At 40.7% G+C, this 18908-nt stretch overlaps 1 protein-coding gene across 3 annotated transcripts in view; it reads left to right on the top strand.

The window, feature by feature from the left end:
• Positions 1-18908, top strand: part of LOC135221863 (uncharacterized) — a 102391-nt gene that overhangs the window by 76766 nt on the left and 6717 nt on the right. The window contains exons 3-4 of one of the 3 annotated variants that reach the window (XM_064259807.1): positions 160-210; positions 15203-15376. The exons of 1 other annotated variant lie outside the window; for it this stretch is intronic. In XM_064259807.1, coding sequence (XP_064115877.1) covers positions 160-210; positions 15203-15376 — 225 coding nt within the window. The remainder of the gene's footprint in view (positions 1-159; positions 211-15202; positions 15377-18908) is intronic. One more of the 3 variants, XM_064259808.1, reaches the window with a different exon arrangement.

The following is an 18908-nucleotide window of genomic DNA, read 5'->3' as shown; positions in this document are numbered from 1 at the left end:
CAATTACACTTTTTCTCTCTTTTTATTGCATTTGACTGTTTTCATATTTTATTATTATGTTAAATGTATTGTGAAATTCCCTTTTTTGTGTGAATTGTTATAGCTTTTACATACACACAGTAATATTTTAATTCTCTTCTTCTTTCTTCAACATATCAGCGCTCCCTCATTCAGTCTCAAGTCAGCTGGGCATGACGTCACCGCTGTTACGTACGATTTTATACATCTTTTATACTAAATTTTATATTGAAAGCTAAATTTTATATTTAAATGCTTTATACTTTTATTTATTTTGTCGAATATGGTTATCATTAAGCTATATATATTGTAAATGAAAAAAAAATGCTAATACAGTTTTTTTTGTAGGATGCAGCAGGCCGCCAAATACAAGTATAAGCTAGATAATCAGTCAGTTCAAAGTTCGATCATTTGTTCAACAAGCGTTACAAAATTTTCTCTAAAATTTTGTTAGAAAAATGCAATGTTCGACAAACAAGGTACTACTGTATTTGGGAATGATTCTGGAAGCTCTGAATTTTCAGGTTTTGTCTCCCCAAAAGGATAAACTCCTGTCTCCTTTGCGTCAAATGATTTTTGTCCCCTCAAGAATCCTGGGCAGCTCAATGGATGAGTCTTCTGGGAACACTTGCCTCAGTCGAAAAGTTTGTGAAACTAGGGAGACTCCACATGAGGTCACTTCTAAAAGCAAATTGGAGCAAGAAAACTTCTCGAGACTCATTTGTATTCCCGATAACACCAGAAATCAAGAAAGACATTCAATGGTGGTCGTCAGAAGAAAGACTTCAAGAGGGGAAGTCTCTTCTTCTGTTGAACACAGACCTAGACTTTTATTCTGATGTCTCAAAACTAGGTTTGGGAGCTCATCTGGGGAACAGGGAGGTGTCGGGAACTTGGCCGGAGGAGTTCAGAAGTTCCCACATCAATGTAAAGGAGTTGAGAGCGATATTTTCTAGGTCTGCGTTCCTTTGCCCCCATAGTTTGAGGGAAAACAGTGACTATATACTCCGACAATTCAACGGCTCTGTCGTATGTCAAGAAACTAGGGGGAGCACATTCCTTTTCCCTTTTTGAAGTGGCTCGGGAACTTCTACTTTGGGCAGACAAAATCAGGTGTTGTTGCTGACTCGCTTCATCCAAGGGAAGATGAATGTTCTAGCAGACGGTCTAAGTCGCCAGAATCAGGTCCTTCCGACAGTGGACTTTAGATCAAAGAGTTTGCGAGGACCTTTGAAGGCTATGGAGTCGGCCTTCAGTAGACCTCCTTGCGTCTTCAAAGAACCACAGACTCCGAAGATTCTGTTTGCTGGTCCCGGACCCTCTTGCTTAGAGGACGGATGCGATGCTGCAAGATTGAACTGTTCTGGACGTCTGTGCCTTCCCTCCCTTCAGTATGATCAGGGAGGTCATAAATAAATTAGATTCTAACCAGAAAGTAACAATGACTCTAGAGGTCCCCCTTTGGCCAGGGAAAGAGTGGTTCCCAGACTTGATGCAACTTCCCAAGCTATTACCTCAAAAACAGTCTTCTCAGACAAACTCATTTTTAGAAAGGATTTTTGAAAGCAGCTGCAAAGGCTGTTGCCCAGTGCAGACGTCCTTCATCTAATAAATTATATCAGTATAAGTGGTCTACTTTCAGAGAGTGGTGTAACAGACAAAAAGTGTCCTCTTCTGAAACTTCTATAAGTCAAATACCTGACTTCCTTCTCCACTTGAGCAATTCCAGAAAGTTTTCGACATCTACAATCAAAGTATAAAGACTGCTTAGTTCAGTCTTGAAGCAAAGAGGACTGTATTTGTCATTAAATCAAGATTTAAGTGACCTTATTAAGTCTTTGGATGTCACGAAACAAGTAAGTTATGATACCATTTCTTGGAATCTAGATGTGGTATTGAAATGGATTTCAGGGCTGCCTTTTGAACCTATTTAGTCAGCTTCTCTTAGGGACCTTACAAGGAAAACCATCTTTTCAGTGGCTCTAGAGAAAGCAAAACGTGTTAGCGAAATCCGAGCAGTCTATAAAAGGATCGGATTTTCACAAGGAGATGCTGTATGTTCTTTCTCTCTGGGTTTTCTGGCAAAAAATGAGGACCCATCGGATCTGTGGCCGCGCTCGTTCACCATCTGGAATTTAACATATTTTCGAACCTGAGGAAGAGGAAAGGAGGTTATGTCCAGTCAGGGCCTTGATATATTACCATAAAAGAACAGAAAAGATTAGGGGTTCTTTGGATCTCCTTTGGTGCTCAGTCAGGAATCAGTCTTGTCTGCTCTCCAAGAATGCATTATCATTTTCATACAATCAACTTACCTGTCAGATATATACATAGCTAAGACTCCGTCGTCCCCGACAGAAATTCAAATTTCGCGCCACTCGCTACAGGTAGGTCAGGTGATCTACCGGCCTGCCCTGGGCAGCAGGACTAGGAACCATTCCCGTTTTCTATCATATTTTCTCTGTCGCCGGTGGTATCAACATTGTTGTTATGACCTCCTGACTTAGATTCTTATTTCATCCTTTGATCATCGTTTCTCGGCTTTTTGGTGACGTATCTGGATCGTGTTTTTGGCATTCGCTACTGTGGACTGATTTTGGACTTGCTTTTTGGATTTTTCTCAGTATGTCTGATTCAAATGTGAGTGTGAGAATGTGTGTGAATGTAGGCTGCAGGGTGAGGATACCGAAGGCTTCGGTTGATCCTCACACTGTGTGTCGTAAATGTAGGGGGTTTCAGTGTTCTTCTACTAATACCTGTCATGAATGTGAGGGATTAAATGCAGAAGAATGGAAGACTTTAACTTCTTATTTGAAGAAGTTAGAGAGGGATGGGGTTAGACGTTTGAAAGGTGTGAGTACAAGGCCTATTGAGCCTTTTATTGATCCTATTTCTAATCCTGATGAGTTGGATTCTCCCTATATGTCAAATTCACAAGCTTTACTTTCTGAACCGGCCTCGGAAATCGCCGATCTGAAGGCTACGATTCATCAGATGAAGTCCAAAATGGCGGACTTACAAGGTAAGGCTAGTGAAAGTGAACTGTACAGTGAAGTGAGTTCTCCCAGTGTTGTGGAAGGGGCGTTTGATCGTCCCTGCGACGCTCCCAGGCCTAGACCTCTTCCAAGCTCCCATGCCCAGAGGAGAAGGAAAGTCGAAAGCCTTAAGGAGGTCGTGGGGAATCCCTAACGGTCAGACGTCCCTTCAGCAGGCTCTGTTTCGATGCAGGCTGCTCAGGGACGCTTTAGAAAAAGCGTCCTGCGAGAGTGTTTCTCATCCTCTCCCTCTCCCTCACCTAAACGAGGGTGGAAGGATTCGGATCTCTCTAGGCCTCTGAAACGGCATTTCAGAGAACCTGAATTGGATTCGAGCCCGGAGCGCTTCTCAGATGAAGCTCCCTTGTCTATTAAAAAGGCGAAGGTGGCATCAGCGTCACCCTACGTGGACGTTTCTGCTTTCCTGCTACTTCTCCCCCGATTGAAGATGACGTGGGAGAAACTTCCAGGAAGATTCTCATGGTGGTGCAGGAACAGCTAGCCTCTTTGGTGGGAGTGTTAGCGAGGGATCCTCCTCGTAAGAAGGACGTTTCGCTTCCAATCAAGAAGACTCGTCCTCTCTCCCCTGCAAATCGAGAGGCGTCATGCAGACGTGAAGCTTCCAAACATACCGCAGAGGCTTCGGTTTCGAGATCGAGATCGAGGGAACCTTACGGCAGAAACGTAACGCCAAATAGACGTGAGGCGTCTTATAGGCGTGAAGCGTCATTCAAAGCGTCTTATAAGCGCGAGGCTACAACCAAGGTATTGGCGCCAGTTGAGAGCGAAGCGTCTTCCAGGCGCGAGGCGTCATCCAGACGTCAGCATCCAGACAAGCGGGAGGCGTCAGCCAGGACGCTTGGCGGACGAGAAGCGTCATCCAAGCAGGAGGCGTCATCCTTTTATGGAGAGAAGCCTAGGCTGTTGGCGCCTTCCAAGAAGGAAGCTTCTATTAAAGCTTTGAAGAGGAAGGAATATCATTCCCTTAGTCCCTCTCCTATCAGGAGTTTGTCTCCCCCAGAGGAAAGACGTCCTGATTTGTTAGCGGAGACTCATCTAGACCCCGAGTTAGAAGTAAACTCGGAAGACGAGTATCAGGGAAGAGAAGGACTATCGAACTATAAAGTTTTGACAGCCTTGCTTCTTGAAGAGTATGGAGACGACTTGACCCCTGCCGCTCCTCCTTCTCCGCGCTCTCTTTTCTCGAGCGCAAAGACGAAGAAGTCTTCGTCTTTTCTTAGAATGAAGCCCGCCATTTCGATGAAGAGGGCTCTTCAGTCCTTAAACTCATGGATGAAGTCGAAGAAGGAGTTGGTCAGAACGGTCTTCTGCATGCCCCCAGCGAGACTAGCTGGTAAACAAGGCATTTGGTATCAGACGGGAGAGAATATGGGCATTTCTCTTCCGTCTTCGACAGAAGCGGACTTTTCGACCTTAATCGACGCTTCACGAAGACAAAGTTTGAACTCTGCCCGTATAACTTGGGGCATTTCAGAACTGGATCATCTCCTCAAGGGACTCTTCCATGTATTAGAAGTTTTCAACTTCTTAGATTGGTCACTTGGGGTGATGTCCAAGAAAGCCCATGATTCTGATGGACTCGAACCAGAAGTCTTTCTGTGTATTTTGTCTTGTATAGACAAAGCGGTACAGGATGGCTCGATTGAGATCTCCTCTTTATTTGGAGCAGGGATTCTTAAGAAGAGGACGGTCTATAGTGCCTTTTTGACGAAAGCGGTCTCCCACTCTCAAAGGGCAGCGCTACTGTACTCTCCATCGTCAGACTTTTTGTTCCCTTCTCAGTTAGTGAAGGACATTTCTCGTTCATTAACTGAGAAGGCGACTCAAGACCTTCTTACTCAGTCAGCAAGGAAAAAGAAACCTGCTACTGCGACGGAAAAGAAAGGACCGAGTACATCGGTTCAGCCCTTTCGAGGTGGCCCTACCTCCAGAGCTCACTCAAGAAGGAAGGCTCCTGAGAAGAGAGGTAGGTCTACCTTTCGTCCCTTTAAAAAGGGAAAATGATGCGTCTCTCCTCCAAGCACCAGTAGGTGCCAGGCTCCTGGGATTTGTGGAGGCCTGGGCACGTATAAACACAGATGCTTCATCAATGTCTGTAATAAGGAAGGGATATCGTATCCATTTCCTGGACAGTCCTCCCCTAACATCAACACCGCGGGAACTGTCAGCCAAGTACAAGGATCCTGTGCTGAGGGATACTCTTCGATCGATGGTGGATCAGATGTGGGACAAGAGAGCGAAAGAATTAGTACTGGATCAAAACTCCCTGGGGTTTTACAATCGCCTTTTTCTGGTTGCGAAAGCCTCGGGAGGCTGGAGACCAGTACTAGACGTCAGCTCTCTGAACAAATTTGTTCAGAAGGAGAAGTTCTCGATGGAGACTTCTGCCTCAGTTCTTGCGTCAATGCGACAAGGAGATTGGATGGTGTCTCTGGATCTCCAGGACGCCTATTTTCACGTCCCGATCCACCCTTCATCGAAGAAGTACCTCCGTTTCATGACGGGGGGAAGGATCTTTCAGTTCAGAGCCTTGTGTTTCGGCCTTTCCACAGCTCCTCAGGTCTTCACAAGTCTGATGAAGAATGTGGCGAGGTTTCTTCACCTCAAAGGTGTAAATGTCTCTCTGTATCTGGACGGTTGGCTCATCAGAGCCAGATCAGAGAGACAGTGCTTGGAGGACCTTACGTTGACATTGAACCTGATCAGATCGTTGGGATTACTCGTAAACCTCGAGAAGTCACAACTGACCCCCAGACAGAACTTAGTCTATCTGGGGATTCAGATGGATTCTCGGGGTTTTCGAGTATTTCCTTCGCAAGAGAGAATCACAAAAGGTTTGCAAGTAGTCTCTCTCTTCTTAGGGAAGGAACAGACTTCGGCGAGGGAATGGCTGAGCCTTCTAGGAACCCTTTCCTCGCTCGAACAGTTCTTCCCTCTGGGAAGGCTGCATTTACGCCCTCTTCAGTTCTTCCTCAAGAGGTCTTGGAGTTGAAAGACCGGACATCTTTCAGACGCCTTCCCATTCAAGTGGAAATGAGACCACATTTAGAGTGGTGGTTGCCCCTTCTAAAGGACCCAGACCTAGTGTTGTACTCCGACGCGTCGGAGAAAGGTTGGGGAGCAACATTAGGCTCGAAGGAAGTGTCAGGCACCTGGGAAGCAGCACAGGTGTCTTGGCACATAAACTGCAAAGAGCTCTTCGCCGTACACCTGGCTCTGAAGAGTCTAGAACCTCTTGTTTCGAACAAAATAGTTCAAGTAAATGTGGACAACACCACAGCACTTGCCTACATTCGGAAACAAGGAGGGACTCACTCCTTGTTCCTATACGAACTGGCAAAAGATCTTCTACTTTGGACGTCTCAGAGGAACATCTCCCTACTTACAAGGTTCGTTCAGGGAGAAAGGAATGTGAGGGCGGACAGGCTCAGCAGGAGGAACCAGGTCCTTCACACAGAGTGGACCCTACACAAAGATGTGTGCCAAGATCTCTGGTCTCTTTGGGGGACTCCTCACGTGGATCTCTTCGCCACGTTCATTTCCAAAAGGCTGGCAGTCTTTTGCTCGATTGTGGAAGACCCCAGAGCTCTGATAGTAGACGCCCTCCTGCTAGACTGGTCTCATGTAGACGTCTACGCTTTTCCTCCGTTCAAAATCCTGGGACTAGTGCTGAGAAAATTTGTGGCTTCAAAGGGGACGAAGATGACATTGATAGCCCCCTTTTGGCCGTCACAAGACATTTTCCCAGATCCCTCCCAAGAAGGATGGATCTTCTCAAACAGCCACACTTCCAGAGGTATCATCAAAACCTCCCCGCTCTCGCTCTGACTGCCTTTCGACTATCGAAAGACTCGTCAGAGCGAGAGGGTTTTCTCACAAAGTTGCAAGCGCAATCGCGAGAGCCCGCAGAACCTCCACTAGACAAGTATATCAGTCAAAGTGGGAGGTTTTTAGAAGGTGGTGCAGAACTAAGAAGTTGTCCTCCTCCACTACCTCTGTAGCGGAAATTGCGGATTTCTTCCTATTCCTGAGAGAAGAATCGCATCTAGCGGTATCCACAATAAAGGGATACAGAAGTATGCTTTCGGCAGTCTTCAGGAATAGAGGATTAGATCTGGCAGATAACAAGGATCTCCACGATCTCATAAGATCATTTGAGACGACGAAGTCTAAGGAACCGGTCCCTCCTAACTGGAACCTGGACGTGGTACTCAAGTTCCTGTCGTCCGAAAGGTTCGAACCTCCTCATCTGGTGTCGTTTCGGGACATTACTAGGAAATGCCTATTCCTATTATCTCTAGCTACGACAAAGAGAGTTAGTGAATTACATGCTCTGGAGGATAAAGTAGGATTCAAGGGAGACTCAGCTATTTGCTCGTTTAAAACCCTGTTTTTAGCTAAAAACGAGAATCCCACGAATCCCTGGCCTAAGTCATTCGAAGTTAAAGGCTTATCGAGTCTCGTAGGCAGAGAAGAAGAGAGGTCTCTATGTCCTGTAAGAGCTCTAAAATTCTATCTCCAGAGAAAACACCAGATGGGAGGCTCTAGACAGGGTCTTTGGTGCGCGGTAAAAGACCCCACAAGACTGATGTCTAAGAATGCTCTTGCATTCTTTGTGAGGAACGTCATTACAGACGCGCATAAGATCTGTCCTGATGAAGAGTTCCGACTGTTGAGAGTGAAAGCGCACGAAGTGAGAGCAGTAGCGACGTCTCTCTCGTTTCAAAAGAATATGTCACTTAAAAACATCATAGATACGACATTTTGGAGATGCAACTCAGTATTTGCATCTCATTACTTGAAAGACGTTCGTGTGACCTATGAGAAATGTTTTTCTCTAGGTCCTTTCGTATCGGCGGATACGATCCTGGGTATGGGAGCCAACACCAATCCTTAAGTATATACTTACCTTCTTTTTAGATATGTTCTAGAGTCTCTTCTAACAAAAAGGACTTGGTGCTGCACGGGCGGCCGTCTCTGTTGTTCAGTAAGAAACTCTTGTGATATCTAATTAGATGAGTATAAAAAATTTTTTTTTGAAAATTATGTACGTGTGCGTATTGTGCTTTTTGAGTTATGGTTGTTGTGAAGAGTTCGGGGGATAACTCGGAACAATCTTTATTTCTAACGTGGTTAGGATCAGGTGGTCGGGATTGGTTGTATGCTCCTTCATAAGGTGTATTGTCATATAAGTGGATCAGCACCCATTGACAAAGTCCTTTCAGGCTCTGCTGAGTAAGCGGATAAGACCCCATCGGCAGACCCACAAGAACTCTTGGCCATAGATCATATATCTCGCTAAAGTTTCTTGAGGTGATGCAGACTACTGGGCAAACACCCACGAAGTCTACCACCTATCAGGTAGGAACCAAGGTTTTATTTATACCTACAACATATGTTGTTTACCTGTCTATTCCATAAGTAGCTGTCTCTTACCCTCCACCAAAGGGTGCCAATCAGCTATGTATATATCTGACAGGTAAGTTGATTGTATGAAAATGATATTGTTATGTTACAATAAAGTTTCATACATACTTACCTGGCAGATATATACATAGCTAAGACTCCGTCGTCCCCGACAGAAATTCAAATTTCGCGCCACTCGCTACAGGTAGGTCAGGTGATCTACTGGCCTGCCCTGGGCGGCAGGACTAGGAACCATTCCCGTTTTCTATCATATTTTCTCTCTTCCACCTGTCTCCTGCGGGGAGGCTGGGTGGGCCATTAATCGTATATATCTGCCAGGTAAGTATGTATGAAACTTTATTGTAACATAACAATATCATTTTTCCTAAGAAATGTGATCTCAGAAGGACATGCTAAGATTCAAGACGACAATTTGGTCGCTGTCAGGGTTGGAGTAATTGTAATCGTAATTTAATTGAAATGTATTAATTACAGAATTTTGTGTAATTGTAATTGAGCATGCAATTTTAGTTAGTAATTGTCATGCTAAGATTCAAGAAAACAATTTGGTCACTATCAGGGTTGGAGTAATTGTCATTGTAATTTAATTGAAATGTAATTAATGACAGAATTTCGTGTAATTGTAATTGAGAATGATATTATAGTAAGTAATTGTAATTTAATTACAGGCACTCCCCGGGTTACAACGGGTTCGGGTTACGACGTTCCGAGGTTAAGGTGCTTCTCAATTATATTCATCAAACATTATTTCCAGGGTTATGATGCCTACAACGCTCATCTGGCAGATGAAATATGACACCAAAAATGCAAAATAATCAATATTTGAAGGTTTTTTTGGATGGAAAATGCAATAAGAATGGAGTTTACATAGTTTTCAATGCACCCAAAGCATTAAAAGTAAGGTTTTCTAAGGATTTTTGACGATGTTCCAGCTTGCAACGATTTTCGGCTTAAGACGTGTCTCAAGAACGGAACCCCGGTTGTAACCCAGGGACTGCCTGTAATTACAGGAGGATATAATTTGTAATTTAATTGTAATTATAAAATTCAAGTGGTAAGGATTGGACTCCATTAGGAGTGATGGGTTGCTATAAGACGTAAATTTGCTAGTTCTCTGCCACAGGGAGCAGCATCGCACGTGATGGGCATGTCCAGTTCCCGACCATGGCTTGTAGGTATCGTGTATTGAACGAGAAACCGACGTTCTTTAATTTGCTGTTATTGCCCCTTACTTTAGTTCACTTCCTCCAAAACCTTCTTGCAGTGAGGTTCAGTGACTTCAGTAGTAAGGTAGCCAGAACTCAGTGCCATAGTCCAAGTGCTTCCTAACTAGTGCTGATAAGTACTCTTTTAATATAACCTCTGCTGTTATATCACTTACACTTCTAGAAATAAATTATGTAACCTTATTAGCTCAATTTGCTCGCCTCAATACGCTGTTTCCTGTGCTAAAGATTAGAGTTTACTCTCGCAATTAAATCAGTTGTAACTGCAATTGTAATTGAATTTTTTGTCAAGTAATTGTAATGTAATTGCTATTTCCAAATGTAATCGTAATTGTGATTTACATTTTTTGAAAGTAATTATAATTGTAATTCATTTCTTCAAGTGTAATTACGCCAACCCTGATCGCTATGAACGTCAAGTCTCATGAGGTGAGAGCGGTCGCACTTCCTTCGCATGTAGACATAACATGTCGTTTACTAAACTTGTACAAGCAACGTTCTGGAAGTGCAGATCAGTATTTGCTTCACACTACCTAAAGGATGTAGAAACTGTCTTTGAGAACTGTAACACATTAGGACCAATTTCTGTGGCTGGCATGGTGTTGGGAGAGGAGGCATAGGGAATCTGACTTCCCTTTGCTTATTTTTGCTTTGAATAAGGTAGGAAGTTCGTTTGGAAGCCTGGAGGCACATTTGTGACTAGATTGCCCACCAGTTCCTTTTTTAATAGTTGGGTTTTGACAGTCTTTTATGGTTATGGTGTAGTGTAGTGTTGTCATTGGATTCTGGTCTTCTCCCAGGGCAAGGGCACGTTTTTTAGCTTTGTGAAACACGGTTATACTTCCTGACTCCAAAGCCCCCACTCATGTAGAGGTGATTCTGGGGTAGACAGCCACATACTTTATGGGTCAAGTGGTGCATCGACCAGAGGCAGTAATTATCTGCAGTGTTCACTTGCCAGGTAAGGAAACGACAAACATATTATCTTATGCTGGCAATCTTTTATTTCAGTTTCATTACACTATATGTAATGAATTGAGATAGAGCTTGTCCATAGTTCCCACCCCCTGTTAAATGTGAAATCAGCTATATAATTACTGGACAAGTTCCATATACAAAAATGATATTTTTATAATAAAATAAGGTTTTGTGTATACTTATCCAGTAATTATATGATCAGAGCCCACCCACCTCCCCTCGCATGGACATTAGAGTGTAAAATGAACTGAAACTGCCAGGTTGTTACCTATATATACTCCCCGGTAGTGGGCGGGGCATTCTAACTACACCGTAACAGGAACTGGTGCTAGCGTAAAATTTCAATTGTTAAGCTGCCGTAGGAAGGAAACTCTTAGCTATAAAATTACTGGGTAAGTATATAAAAAAACTTCTTTTATTATAAAAATATCATTTTACAGATAATTCCATTCTTACCAATATTCATCATTATTTGTTTGCTTGTTTAATTGTATTCCTTCCTGATATTATTTGCTTGCTTGCTTAATTTTTTTCCTGTTTGTTTTGTTTGTAGAATTTAACTTTGGAGATTGCAAACCTAGGTGAATTTTTCATAATGAATATGCACAGTACTTGGAAGCTGTAGGTTATGTAGCGAATGGCAAAGACCCAGAGGTTTCCAGCTCAGATAAAGGCTAATACTGCCATGATCCACTCCCTCCTGCTTTAGGGCACGACATCAATTGCTACTAAGTGAGGAAGTTTGGTCATATCAGCGAAACAAGATTACCGCTAATCAAAGTTACCAAGAATGGCAACACACTGAAATAGTACCGCAACTGACTGTAAAGGCATAAAATCATAAGCTTTGAATAACCTTACAGGTTTGTGGTCTAGGTTAGGGCTAAGCTAAGTTACTAAGTCAAGGTAGCCTAGCCTAGGAATATGCATTAATTATAACACTAACTACTATTATAGGTCTATGGAATTAAATTGCCAAACGATAAAATCATGATAACATTATTTCATGAATCTTAACATTACTAATAGTGATGACTACATAGCAAAGTAAGGAGTGCCAGTCACCAAAACTTGACTAAAAGTAAGTAACCAAGGTGTTAACATTGACAAACTAACTCTCTACACTTAAGGGAATTCACAATCAGTCTCATGTTAGGTAAGTTCAAATCAGCCCCACCATCTTCCCGCCACTTTCTCTTTTCCCCACCAAACCTGTTGATACAGAACAAAGGACAGCCAAGATGTGCAAGACAAATAAACGATGCATTTATAACATGAAATTTTGTAATACTGATGAGGCAAAACTGCTGTATTTGCACGCTTCTTAACAAAAGTTGAGGCAGTGTACTGATTAAATGCAAGAAACAACTAAATATGAGACTGTGCTCAAGGATGAAAGTATGGCATTAGACATTAAAAGGTTGAAAAAATACTGGTGAAATGACTGATGAGCATACATACTTCTCAAAAACAGAAAATAAGATACAAATAAAATCAACACTTGCATATAAATTGTATTCATGATAATTCTGTAAGGGTTATATAGATTGGCAAAACCTGTTCTGAGAATATTTCCCATTCAAAATTCCTTATGCAATTGACTCCAAGTGCAATAGCTTATTCTCTTGTATTTCTTAATGCCTTAAATCTAAGTCTCTTTCATGTAGGAAAAATGTGGAGAAAGGCCTCTTAGTCTTAGACCAACTTTTGGTGTTTTTGGGCATTACAGGCAGTCCCCGGGTTACGACGGCTCCGGCTTATGACGTTCCGAGGTTACGGCGCTTTTTCTTAAATATTCATTGAAAAATCCGCCCTGGGTTACGACGTTTGTTCCAACGCTGACGCTTCCGACGCTCCGAGTTAACGACGCTTTTAAAAAACGCATACGATAAAAATCCTTCATAGTTTAGCACAGTATATTAATAAAAATAAGTTTCTGGTTAGATTACAACAAAAATGTTCAGGTTATGATGATTTTCGACACTTTTTATGTCGTATTTTTCTATGTTTTTTAGTGACGCCTCGTATGCGGAACTAGTTTCTGAGCGAATGAATACTAGCTTGGATGCGCAAAGTTCATAACAGTCCAAAAGCGCAAATAATGAAAAAATCATTGCTTGTTTTCAGTAATAATAACAAAACTAAGTTTCTGGTTAGATTACAACGCAAATTCCAAGTATCCAAAGAGAGACATTATCCAGTAATTTGATCAGAGAGAGAGAGAGAGAGAGAGAGAGAGAGAGAGAGAGAGAGAGAGAGAGAGAGAGAGAGAGAGAGAGGCGTCTTCTGACGCTCCGAGTTAACGACGCTTTTAAAAAACGCATACTGAGAGAGAGAGAGAGAGAGAGAGAGAGAGAGAGAGAGAGAGAGAGAGAGAGAGAGAGAGAGAGAGAGAGGCATCTTGGCAAATGAGATCATTTGCCAATGGTCTTGGGGATTGACGTAACGTTTATTTTCTGAACAGATAGGACAGAGAAGTGTTCGTTTCATTAAACGGCCTCTGACTCATGCCAGTAAATGTTTTGTTGATACTAATAATATAAGCCTATTTAAAGATACGTTTACTTTAATTAGTCTATATGTTATGTAAATAGTAATCAACTGATCTTGTAGCCCTCAAGATTTGGCAAAATCGAAGTATCCAAAGAGAGACATTATCCAGTAATTTGATGAGAGAGAGAGAGAGAGAGAGAGAGAGAGAGAGAGAGAGAGAGAGAGAGAGAGAGAGAGAGAGAGAGAGAGAGAGAGAGAGAGACGTCTTGGCAACAATGGTCTTGGGGATTGACGTAACGTTTATTTTCTGAACAGATAGGACAGAGAAGTGTTCGTTTCATTAAACAGCCTCTGACTCATGCCAGTAAATGTTTTGTTGATACTAATATATAAGCCTATTTAAAAATACGTTTACTTTAATTAGTCTATATGATACGTAAATAGTAATCAACTGTTCTTGTAGCCCTCAAGATTTGGCAAAATCACTCCAGGTTGTACATAAAACTTCAAGAATGTAGTGTCACCAGAGGATTACAATAGTTTTTACCTTCAAGAACCAGCATTTTTTTATGAAAATAACTCAAGGTTGTACATAAAACTACAGGAAACAACATGTAGTGTAATCAAAGGATTACAAGTAAGGTTTTTATAACTTTTTATTAGTTCAAGACATTTTTCCAATGTCGTTCCGGCTTATGACGATTTTCGGGTTACGACGCGTCTTAAGAACGGAACCCCCGTCGTAACCCGGGGACTGCCTGTATTGCCTTCCTGAAAGATGTAACTGTACACTATGCCAAAATATTTCAGAATTTGAGTTTCCTCTAAGAACAGTGCAGAAATCATAGTGGTGTATTGGGAAACAAGTAAAACCAGCCGTACTTGGAAATACCCAAGGTAATGATCAAATACTGGCACAATGTAAGTGTAGTATGAGATGATAAAGAGCCAGGGTGGAAGCATCAGTGAACATTGCCAAAATTTTAACAAAACTTTGAAATTGAAAAATTTTAATACCTGGGAATACTTTTAGTACATATTTAATAATACTTAGTTCATTCTAGATATCCTCAGAATTGTACATCAAGTAGTACCTGAAATCATTATCATCATCAGTGAAATTATTATAAAATCATTTGGTGCACATAAAATTGTATGCATTAAATAAGAAAAGGGTAGGACATTAGTGCTTTGTAAGCTGGCATATAATTCTTATGAGTGAAACAAGTGCCTCAGTGGCGTGGTTGGTATGGTGTTGGCGTCCCACCTTGGTGGTCGCTGGTTCGATTCTCGGCCATTCCATTGAGGAGTGAGAAATGTGTATTTTTGGTGATAGAAGTTCACTCTCGACTTGGTTCGGAAGTCACATAAAGCTGTTGGTCCCATTGCTGAATAACCGCTGGTTCCATGCAATGTAAAAACACCATACAAACAAACTTATGAGTGAAACGGAAAAATAGAGTAAAATTTTTGGTAAATGTCCACTCTTTAGTTTCTAATTCTCACAGATCAAAATTTGTGTTAGTTTTATCCTGTAATGGTTGAACCTGTAGGTTTTTAAAGTTAGTTAATACTCTACACTAAATATATAGTGCACACCTGGATCTCTGTTAAAGAGGTCCTACAGGAGACTGAATCAGTAAAAATTATTCTATATATTGAACAATGCACAGTATACAAATATTATTATGGTGGTTTTTAAGCTTCACTTGCCACCTAGTCTTTAAATTAGATTGGGATGTTATGAAAGTGAAGAGGTTGGTATTTAGAAAAGAAAGATTTTTTTTTATTAAGCCCTGTGTGACATTGAAATTGAAGCTCAATGGTTGATTAATCTACCATAAACCGTCTTGAATGCTTTGTAGGAGTTACTAAAATTCACAGTCAGTTTATTTACACTGTAGTCTTTTTTGTGAGATCAGATATGCAAATCATGAAGGGTGTGAAGGTTTATATTTTTAATCTTTTAGCAATACAATATTATCCTATTTCTGAACCTTGCAGGCAAGTGAAAAGCAAGTGGGATGATGATGATGATGATGTTCAAAGTAATGTAAACAAACGTATAAAGCCTGATGTAGATGCAGATGCAGAGGAATCTCGAGAACATTCTAGAGTTAAGCAAGAAAAAGAAGTTAAAAAACGGAGAGACAAAGACAAGGGATCAGAGAATGGCAGGTAAAACAAAGGGCTGTTTTTAGTTTTCTGAACTGAATTGTATTTTCAATAGTTCTTTCTCATTATTGGCAAGATGTTGGTAATGAGAAAAATAACCTCGTGGGGAAAATAGGATCTTTTAGTAGCTTCTTACCAAATTTTACAAGTTGACATTGCTACGTTAAGTAGGACGTTATTCTTTTATTTCTATATATTATTTTTTCCTTGTCTTATAAAGCCATTATTATGTTTTTTATGCTACCTTCTCTAGTGCTAATTGCTTTATCCATTTTCTTTTATGATTTTTGTGTGTTAAACCTTGCATGTTTAGTAAATTATTTTAGTAAATCTTCTTATCTTTAACAAAGTCCTTTGTCTGAACAAGGGTTTGTGGAATGATTTAAGACATTAATAGCAGATCAATGCACATTAAATGTTATGGCCATCATCAGCACAGAGTGGTATAGGAATACCAGTAAGTATCATCCTGTCAGTTCAGGTCAGCACTGTTAAGGTAAGAATGTTGATTTGGTGACCTGTTGGTCAGTAGTAAAAAGTATTATCCTGTTTGTTAATTGGGCATAACCTGTTTAACAGTCAGTTATGTAATGGCTACCTTCTAGAGAAAATATCCATATGTAGACCATGCAGTACATCATTAAAACACATGTCATCCTGAACCTGTTCTCACAAAATTTGCATTTTGCTCCAGGGATATTAAGAACATTCTGGATAATCTTGATAGCTAGGATGGAGAAGATCCTGATGGTTTCTTCCCTTTGTTATTTTTTAAAAAGTTTCTAGTGTGTTGTCTCACATGATTACGCACTAGATTCTATAGTTTTGTCGACGTAGTATTTTCGTGGTAGAGCGCAAAGCTTTGTCATAGAGTATCTGTTCCAAAGAGTAGCATATCTGCAGACAGCAGTAACTACAGGCCAATCTGTTCTCCCTGTGCTCTCCAAAGTTGCTGAAAAACTTATTTTTAAGCCCCACTATAAGTACTATGTGGAATCTAAAGGATTGTTAGCTGTTAGCCAGTATGCATACAGGAAGTAATTAGATACCCGAGATACTCTTTTAGACTTGACATGCCTTTTGCAAGGGAACCTTGATAAGGATTTTGAGTGCAGATTAATTGAAATAGAATTTAGTGCTGCTTTCGATTTAGTAAATCACAACGCACTTATTTATAAACTTCAGAAGCTTGGAATGGTTGGATACATTTTAAAATTACTTCAAGATTTCTTTATAGGTAGGCACCAGTGAGTTGCTGTGAATGGGATCTTTAGTAAACCAAGACCTTTTGCGTCTGGAGTTCCACAGGGAAGTGTTCTTGGTCCACTGTTATTTTTAGTGTATACAAGTGATATGGTTATTGGCCGGGAAAACAAGGTTGTTCAGTATACTGATGATGCAACACTTGTGGATGTAGTAGTCTCCACTTATGAGATGAAACTGCCCTCAGCCTCATTGGGACATGGACCAGATCAGGAATGGTGTATGTGGTGAGGTACAAGGCTGCACTCCAGTATAACGAAAACACTGTTGATTAGCAGATCTGGTACAGATTTCCCACCCCATCCTCCCCTTCAGGTGAATGAAACTTTGCTGAATGAGTCTGAAGCTTTAACTATTCTAAGTGTAACTTTTGATTCACATCTAACTTTAGAGAAACATCTAATGAAAGTTTCAGCAAATGCCGCATGTAAGTTAGGTACAGTATTGTTTATAAGACTTTATATATTTATAACGGTAATAAATATAAATAAAACTGTTCTCCGGTGTGGATGTCTGCTTCTGCCAGAAATTTATCTCATTTAGATAAGAGTGGATTATAAACTTCAAAAGCTTGGAATTGATGGATACATTTTAAAATTACTTCAAGATTTCTTTATAGGTAGGCACCAGCGAGTTGCTGTGGATGGGATCTTTAGTAAACCAAGACCTATTGTGTCTGGAGTTCCACAGGGAAGTGTTCTTGGTCCACCGTTATTTTTGGTTTCTGTTTCCTAATATATAGTAGCAGTTACGACTTGGACCATCGGTGAATGGTCTCTTGTTTGTCACTTTTTCAGAAGTCGTATTTTGATAGATCTTTCATATTCACAGTTGATCCTTGATTCCCTCTTACCCGCTGAGAGCAACCAGATTCGCTGAACATCAGCACCAATATGCAGTAAATGTGCCTCGCAGTCGAACCTCTCGGTTTCAGAGGTCCTTTATTCCTCACACCACACTGTTGGATTGTGCAACAGCATCCCAGATGATATCATGCAATTGGAACTGCAGAAGTTCAAGTGCAAGTGCATTACTGCCCTATATGTAAAAAGAAACCCATAAAATTACTGTATGTAACGTGTTTACTTATAAGTATTTACATTTTATTTTACTCAACACTCGAGTACTTTCGGGCCCTATGTGGCCCTTTTTCAAGAGATGCATAGGCTGTCAGCCTGGGTCAAGGCCCAGCAGTCTTCTGGAACTTCTTCTTGTTGAGCCATCCTTTATATGATGGCTGTTCTGGTTTCCTTGAGAGTTGCTAATCCCCTTTTGTCACTCTGATATCCTGAGCTGATGGTCAATGGGATTAACCCTTGTGGTAAGTGAGTGGTCACCAACAGTCTGTTGGGCAGAAAACCTAATCTCCAGGTCTTTTAATATCAAAGCTCAGCTCATGGGATCTTCTGAGGTAAAACCTTTGTTTCCTTTTATTACTTTAATCTCTGATGAGTGTTCCTTCTACTACCCTCCTATGACTGATTTTATTGCTTTTGTATATAAGCCTACTGATTTTAAAATCCATCCTATGGTCATTTTCCCAACAATGCCTAGCTATAGCACTCCCCCGAGAGTTAAGCTGTACTGCCCTTCTGTGTTCATGTTCATGGATTCTAGTCCTTATTCCCCTACCTGATTCTCCCACATATCTGTGTCCACAATTGCTGCAATTGATTATGTATACCCCCTACATCATCTGTATTACTGTCTTCTCCTTCCAGTTTATTTTTACATACTTTGTTTTTTTTACGGTATTATCAAAGGTATACACAAATTTATATTTGCTTTCTTTCATTTTTGAAGTGATTTGTTTCGTTTTTGGCATAAAAGGGAGGGCAACTATTTTCTTGTTTTCTTTATTCCATGTACTCTCTACATTTGCTCTGTAAAAAAAAATCTTCTTAGCTTTGATGAGTGCCCTATTTCTGAACCATTTTGGGTATGCTAATGAATCAAAGCTTTTATCAATGTAATTTATTTCTTGATTTATCTTACAAGGGTGGCACATTCTCATTGCCCTAAGAAATAAACCTGTTAGAACACCTATTTTTATATTGTGACTGTGAAAAGAGAACAAATGAATATATGAGTTTGTGCGTGTGGGATTTCTATATTTGCTGAATTCATATCTTGTTTCTTTTCTTGCTATCACTATGTCTAAGAAGGGCAGTTTGTTATTGTTCAGTAAAATAAAAAGTAAATACTTATAAGTAAACATATTACACACAGTAATTTTGTGGATTTCTTTTTCAATCTTCAGAAGAAAACTGAA

Source organism: Macrobrachium nipponense, chromosome 3 (genome assembly GCF_015104395.2).
Source record: "Macrobrachium nipponense isolate FS-2020 chromosome 3, ASM1510439v2, whole genome shotgun sequence".
In the NCBI taxonomy this organism is placed as follows: Eukaryota; Metazoa; Arthropoda; class Malacostraca; order Decapoda; family Palaemonidae; genus Macrobrachium; species Macrobrachium nipponense.
This window is presented reverse-complemented; position numbering and strand designations above follow the sequence as displayed.